The 8,489-nt window shown below is 38.0% G+C and overlaps 1 protein-coding gene across 3 annotated transcripts; it reads left to right on the top strand.

Moving 5' to 3' along the window:
* Nucleotides 1-101: 101 nt before the first annotated feature.
* LOC130177120 (DCN1-like protein 1) lies at nt 102-8,489 on the top strand. Of its 3 annotated transcripts, none has more exons than XM_056388575.1 (7): nt 102-122; nt 5,389-5,605; nt 5,762-5,930; nt 6,265-6,395; nt 6,480-6,562; nt 6,892-6,988; nt 7,082-8,489. In XM_056388575.1, exons 2-7 carry the CDS (start codon nt 5,431-5,433, stop codon nt 7,159-7,161), a joined length of 735 nt encoding a protein of 244 aa, XP_056244550.1. In that variant the 5' UTR covers nt 102-122; nt 5,389-5,430; the 3' UTR covers nt 7,162-8,489. The 3 variants fall into 3 exon arrangements, with proteins under 3 accessions (XP_056244550.1, XP_056244551.1, XP_056244549.1); XM_056388576.1 differs by lacking the exon at nt 102-122 and adding an exon at nt 3,258-3,370; XM_056388574.1 differs by lacking the exon at nt 102-122 and having other exon boundaries at nt 5,059-5,605.

Raw genomic sequence — 8,489 nt, forward strand, 5'->3', positions numbered from 1 at the left:
AGCTCCAAAGATCTATATACCGCCATCTACAGTACAGGAGTATGAGGGGTGCATTTTACTCCATTACCTCTCATTTACTGTGTTTCTCCAACGCTGACACTTCAAGACAGCTCTGACTACTGGTAAGTTTTGGTTTTACCCAAAATGCAATGATGACACATTAAAAGTTGGTCAGGGATGACTACATATGAATGAAACTCAAATTACTTCCTGCCTGCACCGAAGGACCATCTTGTCAATTTTGTTGTATGTGCATAGCAATCCAGTTGTGCAGTCAAGATAAAGGTTTAAGCAAAGTATTCCTACTATAAAGCCACATTTGTCTTCTCAGGCCATAAACAGCTATGACTGAAGACACAAAGGTCACGTCCTTTGTATTGTTTCAGGAATGAAGGAATTTTAATCACCTTAAGAGGAGTTTACTGTCTACAATTACAAAGAAATTACATATGGTGGAAAACATAACTAATTATGTGAACTATTAGATGGATATGAAAAATAAAAGTGGATCAGAATGAATTTAAAAAGTACTTTTTTATACCAAAGTGCTTTTGCACAACATGCAGCAAGATGTCATGCAGTCAATGTCTTACAAGTGGACAGGAGGGGGCTGGGATCAAACGAGTAACCCTGTAACTAATTGATGGCATGTTGTAAGAACATTTCACAGACTTCATTTGGTGCTGAGTCAAATATTATTGAGAGACAGTACTTTCCATTTGGTAGCAGTCATAGTTTAGTCTTAAGATGTGAGAAGGGAGGCAAAATTTAGTCACAAGCAGTAAATCAGGACATTTCAGATGCAATCTGATGTAATGTGTGAACTGCCATCCATCTCAACTGAATTGCACACAGACAAGATACAAGAAGGTCTGAAGGGTCAAAGGGTCAAAGTTCCATGTTTACAACTGTACACTGTTTAAACATTCCATCACCTATCTGTCTCAGGTCCATCAATCAGACTAAATGATGCCTTTAAGCCATATTCAAATCATAACCTGTTCCCCATGACTGCTTCTACAAAAACCACCACCATTATCTCTGGTTTTCATTACCCCAAGTATGCCAACCCATAGTCAATCTCCCTCTTCCCAACCATTTTATGCCGTCTTTAATTCTTAATGTTGTGTTTTAGTATTTTTGGTTACATCTTAATCAGCGTAGTTGTAAATTAATTCTAATTACCATAAAATTTGACAGTAAGCACCTGTAAGTGAACCAAGAAATGTCACCCGATAACACACTTGATCAGATATCTGAATACAAACAGAAATTGATACCAGCACACAAAGTTGTAGCCAGTGTCTAAATGGGTTTTTGTAATGAAGCTGAAGTGCTCAAAAAAAAATTATGAAAAAAGAAACTGTGGTCAGTTTTGCTGCAAAAAGACTTTTAATCACATAGAGAAATAATAATGTACACTTTTTCTATCATGAGATGACAGTTGTCTCCCATGATGTCTGCTGAATCTCTGAGAATTGCATTGCATTTAGGAATTTCTTAAAGTATCAAACTCTCAGATTGTTATGGGAACCCCAATTAAGGATGTGTACTTGAAGCAGACGGCATGTTGTCTACATGTGTCTAATTGGAGTGATCAACATTAATCAATTTCTAAAGATATAATATAGATAGATAATATATAAGATAGACAGTTTTTAATTAATAAAAAGTCAAACATTACTCAATCATCAATCCCTATTCTTTACCGGTATTTTCAAATAGTAGTCCTGCAATAAATCCTACCCTCTGAATTCACATTTTGTTGAAACTTTTTTAGAGAGTTGTTGATTCAGTTTTATGATCATTTTGGAAGCTGTGGTTTGCAGTGCTGTTAAATTGTATTGTGTTACACTGAAGTGTTTCTACCCTCCACACTTCCAGTTGTAGTTCAACAACGCCACAACATCCTACTGTTTAGAATTGGTGCAGAGTCCATGAATGACTTGGTATGAACAACAGTAGTTTTCCATCAACTGCATTGTAACATTAACTTACATGCTGAATGCTGTGAATGTACCAGTATGAAGTGAGTGTATTTGCCCCAGGCTGCCATTCAAGCCTTCCTCTCACTGTGAAACCAAGAAGAAAAAAGAAAAAGGAAGGCTGACATCTACTGATACTCTATCAGCTGCAGTGCTGTGTGTGTTATTCACACTTATTGATGGGTGGATTCATTTTCACATGAGATAAAACTCAGCTGAGCCTCCTGTCAGTCCAACAGACAGTCATATTTTATTCGTGCTATAAGACAAGCACTTTCTTTCTCATATGGGGACTTAAATTCCTCATTGTGGACTAAGTACTATGTAACAATGAAAACACATGAGATGAAAGACACATTTTTGCTTTAAATATTTTTAGAGCTAGTTAGAAAGAACACCTGGCTGCTCTTATTGGCTGGACCCATATTACACGTCTCTCTCAAATTCTTTATTGGCATGATCTTTATTACCAAAGCTTGTTGATAACAATGTTTACAACATAAGGATAATAATTCAGAGTAAGGAGTGAAGGTGGGGTTCTGTTTTATTTTCAAAAGTGTTGTCTGCAGTTTTGGGCGATTTCATATCATGTACATGGTATAATAAAGCAGTGTAAAAGTCTCACACACACATACACTAGATTTATCTTTAGTTGACATTTGCCTCCCTTTAATGTCTTCTTGGACTCACACTGGTTTTTACGAACGTTTTAATTGGCTCTCTAATCATTAAATGGCTCCTAATAAGTGATTTATTAATCGCAGATGCACATGGTCAAAAATTGGTCACAGTCAAGCCTGTAAATGTACAGTCTCTTGTCTGATACATGTCTATTTTCATTTAGAATTACAACATTTTGGAATAAAAAGTTAGACATTTTTCCTGTTATCAATATTCTAATATTCTTTAAAATATCAGTTTATCTACCATTAACTTATAATAAAGTATCTATCCAGATCTGTCTACTTACAAAAACAGACAGTATCCAGTTTATTCCATACACCTAGATAAACTAATGTAGTCTAATACAACAGTCCTGCAATAAATCCTACCTTCTTAGTTATAATGTTCAGTTTTTGTTGAGGATGTTGATTTAACTTTATGGTTATTTTGGAGGCTGTTGTTTGTGGTGTTGCTGAATTATACTGTGTTACACTGAGGGATATTTCTAATATTTAGTCTACCCTTATAGATTTACACCTGCAAATATAAGCAAACACATTTCAATGTCTATTAATTACAAATAAGCCTAATGACAACAGAGCAGCTACTGCAAACCTCATCTTTCTACTGAAACCTTTAATAGCTGTTCGACTACTTTCGCGCATGCGCACAATGAGCGGCAGTCGGGCTACCAAACTGGTCAAACAGCGGGTGTAAAAATGGTAGGTAACCAAAATAAACACAAACCCAGGCATTGGCTTTCGTGCCACCAAGGCTTACCTTCAATACTAGTGTCGTATTATTAAAGTACATACCGTGTCGTGTTTTGGCAAGCCTACAATGGTCAGTTACTTGTGTTCGCTGCTATTACAGGGAAGGTCAGTTGATATTTTGAGAGCAGCTAGCTAGCTACACGTCCCTTTTTGGCAGTCTGGTAACTTCGGCTGTGAGCAGGTCAGCCTTTGAACCTCAAACACAGACACACACAGGGTCGTTTAAGTGAAATCCTGACTTATCCACTGCCACACTTGACAGTCTGATCCTGTGGTATTATCCCCACGGTAAATGTCAGTGATACATTCCGGCTAACTTAGCTAACGTTAGCTAGTAGAAGTTACTAGCTGGTGGTATGTAGACAATGCTAACCTTACGTTACACATTTGGTGACACAGTAATCTGTGCTGTTGTCACTACAGACGTTTGACTTCATGTGGTCCTTATTAACAGAAATCAGTAACAGTTGGAGAAATAATTAGCAGCTCGGTGAACTCACTGTTTTAGTCTCCGGTTTCAGGAAATGCTGCTCTTCAGTGAAGTGCAAGTGCTCAGATACTGCAGCTGCTGTGAGGAGATGGCATGGTGATTTTCGACAGATTTGGGGGGTATTTCAGAATAATACCGAATAGGACTGGGATATTAGACAGTTTCCATTATCAGTTCTTCTATTGTGTTTAATTTGGTTAAGCGTTTGAACTCTAAAAATAGAAAATAGTCAAAAATGCACATCACAGTTTCCTAGAGCCATTATCAGAATTGTCGCTGATTAATCAGCTAGGGCTGCAACAAACTGAGACAGACAGACAGTTATTTTCTTAATTAATTAATCAGTTGTTTTGTCTGAAATTAATTAAAAATGCCAGTAATGGTTTCCCATAGCCCAAGGTGACAACTACAGTTGTATCGTTTTGTCTGTCCAACAGTTCTAAACTCCAAAAATATTCAGGTTGCTGTGATATAAAACAGAGATAAACATTAACTGTGCACATCTGAGAAGCTGGAAACACTAAATATTTCGCTCTTTTAGTTAGTAGTTAGTAGTTTGAGCTCTTTTAGCTCTGCAGTTACTGAGTCTTTTTCTGAGGCTCATCTAATCAACAAATTGTTTCAGCTGTACAATGGACTAATTGTATAATCAACTAATCATAACATTAATATGTTAGGAAACCAGATGTCATCTGGTATTTGGTTTACAGTGCGACAATGACTTGAAAGCGTAAGTTTTTAAATGAGCGGCCTTTAATGGATATGTTCCAATTTAATGATACAGTACTCTGAGTTTACTTGACTGACTCTTGCCCAGTGAAATGTACACCGAATGACTTCTCCTGATTGCATTCATAACTGATTTCTTAAAATGTTCTAATGTGCATGTATATTATGAAAGTGCATATTTCCATGCCACAAAATATCTTCACAAAATCACTGTTAAAGTATTCTGACAATGTTGGGTCATTTGATTTTCTTTTTTTTTTTTTTTTTTTTCCTTTTTTAATATTGCTGAGTATTTCTGGCAGGGAGCTTGTGTTACACTCCAGACTTGTTGCACCGCTAGGTCCTGGTGATGGCATCTCATTTCCCTACTCATGTTACTTCTATGACTGTAGTTATCTGAGGGGCCCTACGGGGTACAGCATGTGCTTTGAGAATCCACAACATCTCCCTTCAGAAAAGCCCATGTTGCTTTTGGACGGGACATATAATTACCACTGCAGGGTTTTGGCTCACCTCCTATGCTGTGTGTTTGTCGGTGTGACAGACTAACCTTTTAGATATGTGTCCGAGTGTTTCTGAGTGTCTCCCAGTCTTTCCTGTCCTTGTCACTGTTGCCTGAATGCTTGAAGATGTGTGTGTATCGTTTTGTGTTTTTGTCTGTGTCTCTCTCTGTGTTTGTGTGTTGTTGTCTTTACTCCCTGGTCTGATCACACCAGTGTCTGACAGCCCCTGTCCTGTACTTACACAGCATAAGCTGAAGTCTTCGCAGAGGGACAAGGTACGGCAGTTCATGTCCTTTACACAAGCTGGGGAGAAGACAGCTGTGTACTGCCTCACACAGAATGACTGGAAACTAGAAGTTGCTACTGACAACTACTTTCAGAACCCAGATCTTTACTGTAAGGAATCCATGAAAACCTCAGTAGACCGGAAGAAGCTGGAGCAGCTCTACAATCGCTACAAAGGTAATTGGGATAACTTAACAGTTTGTGTTTTACACTGTAACATAAAACATTTACTGGAATAGAGTTGGTCCAAAAAGGACTGTATTCTTTAAAAGTTATAGACAGTACATGTTTGCAAAAAAATGTGAGTGTTATTCATATATTTTTTCCTGATAGATCCCCAGGATGAGAATAAGATTGGTATCGATGGGATTCAGCAGTTTTGTGATGACCTCTCACTGGATCCAGCTAGCATCACTGTGCTGGTTGTTGCATGGAAGTTTCGTGCTGCCACTCAGTGCGAATTCACCAAGAAGGAATTTCTGGATGGAATGACAGAGCTAGGGTGAGTGTTGACATCAACAGCGTGTGACATGCTACGAAGTGGGACATAAACAGTGTCTGAAGTATCTTTGCATGGTCGATGTCATAGTGTAGCTCCCGAGAGGAAAGGCTGTCTCTATATATAGACTCACTGAAGCACAGCTTGAGTATTCTGTGTCTTCATGGAATGACTCAATGAAAGAGCTGCAGTGTTTTGACTTTTGAGGTTCATATGTCAAAGTTAATTTCAGCCAATTTGTCATCAGCATCAACACCGGCATGTTGCAACTTGTTGGGTTGTCCATGAGTGATCATTTAGTTTGTTTATTTGTTGCTTCATTTGTCTCTTTTTCTAGGTGTGACAGCCCAGAAAAACTGAAGGCCCTTTTGCCAAGATTAGAGCAAGAGCTAAAAGATAGTGGGAAGTTCAAGGACTTCTACCAGTTCACCTTTAACTTTGCCAAAAATCCTGGACAGAAGGGTCTAGGTAAGCAGAGTGACAATAATAACAACAATAAGCTCAGTTATATTTCTGATTGAAACAAGTGTTCTTCTTTGTGTGTGTGTGCAGACTTGGAGATGGCTGTAGCCTACTGGAACCTGGTTCTTTCAGGGCGATTTAAGTTCCTCGATCTTTGGAATAGATTCCTTTTGGTGAGTCAAAAAAGTGAAACTACGGATGCACAGATCTAATATATTCAATTCGTATTGGCAACAGTACTTGCCATTATCATTACATACAGTTTCATTGTCACTGTCAATAAGAAAAAAAACAGTCTTTCTGATATTAGTTACATTCACTGATTCATGGCAGACACAAATTTTAAATTTGAGGGAAATGAGAGCGCTGGTTTCAGATTGATACTCAGAATCACCCAATACCCTGAGCTGAGAAAACTGTATTGGTATCAAGAGAGAAAAGCGTGGATGATCTTGGTTATAGAGATAGAAAAAATCTGCTCACCAGCACTTGTCCATTATAGGAACACCATAAACGATCCATCCCAAAGGACACATGGAACCTATTGTTGGACTTCGGTAACATGATTGCAGATGACATGTCAAACTATGATGAAGAAGGTACGTTTAAACAAAATGGATAAAAAAATTCCTTCAGATTAATCCTTGGTGCATCACTATGACACTAATGATATCTTGGTATTTCTTTCTCAGGAGCATGGCCAGTCCTTATAGATGATTTTGTGGAATTCGCTCGACCAATTGTAACAGGATCAAAACGTAAAACTCTCTAAATCCAATCACAACTCTGGAAAGCCAGAACGTTGTTTCTTTTACAGTGACTTCATAGTTTTTTTTAAGACTTGTACAAAAAAGTGAAAATTGTAGGCTTCAGAGGGAAAACAGAAGCACTTGAAACTGTCAGGAAACCACCTTTCAGGGAGCTGAGTAAAAACTATGAGAACATCTGGCCACATTTTTTGTCCTCGTGAGACTGAGGCGTCATATGGACATTGCCAGATTCACCTCGGTCTCTCCTGCTGGATTCTCAGTATCCTGGACACCCCTCTGCTCTGCTCCAGGAGGAGCACTACCTATCAGGCCACAGCCCTGTAAGTGGGGATGGACACAGCACTGAGAGGAGGGTCGCTGGCTGTGTGTACTCTAATGGACTGGAGAGGAGAAAGCAGTGTGTTTTAAGATACTTCCTAGTCAGCATTGTTTTGTTATATGAAGCTCTGAGTGACTGTGCAAAGTTCCCATGTCTTACTCTAACTTCGGGACATAGTGCTCACTACACCAGCACCAACAGAACTGTTGCAGTTTTTACTGTACATACTGTATCTATTGGGACAGTTTACAAAGAGAGCTATATGAAGAATAATATAAATATGTTGAATTTATAAATGCAAAAGATGATTTCTTTTATGTACAGGAAATGCTAAGATCTCTAATGGGATGCCTCAATATTGTGGATGATATGCTGTTGGTTTAAATGTTAGGTGGATCTGTCAAGTCATGGAATTGTGAGCTTCTCATTGAAAGCATGTTAAATACATTTTACTTCACTTCGGGCTGGTTTCACAAATAAATTTTCACTGAAGTAAAGGCAGTGCTTTAATTTAGATAATTGATATTGGTTTGTGGTATTCATTTGTCTGGATAATTGCAGTTGGGAATGGGTCTTGAATCCTAAATGTAATCAGTCCTATCCACAGTACCAGGATTTTGCTTTCAAAGATAATTTCTTTCAAACTGTTGAGGAAAGGGTTTTTTTTTTTATCAGTTAATCCCTCAGAGCAGTTTGTTCAGCAGCAGTTAATAGAAATTTAAAGTTATGACATTACAGGCCCTTAGGATTGCATGGCACATATCTGTATGTTATGGCAGTGCGAAGCCCTTTGTTCAGAGGCCAGGACACTAAAGAGGGCAACAACAGGACAACAAAGTAAGCCTTAAGAAAAAATACCTGTCTGTTCAATATTTATGTTTCTGTTCAAGCCCATCTGTTCAGTGTTACTGAAGGTAGTGAAAATTAGAATATATTGTTGATACATCATGTAAGTAGCCTAAGTATATTGTTCATTTAAGAAAGATGAATAAAGCATGAGTTTTTCCATAA

This window comes from Seriola aureovittata, chromosome 11 (assembly GCF_021018895.1).
Source record: "Seriola aureovittata isolate HTS-2021-v1 ecotype China chromosome 11, ASM2101889v1, whole genome shotgun sequence".
NCBI classification, from domain to species: domain Eukaryota; kingdom Metazoa; phylum Chordata; class Actinopteri; order Carangiformes; family Carangidae; genus Seriola; species Seriola aureovittata.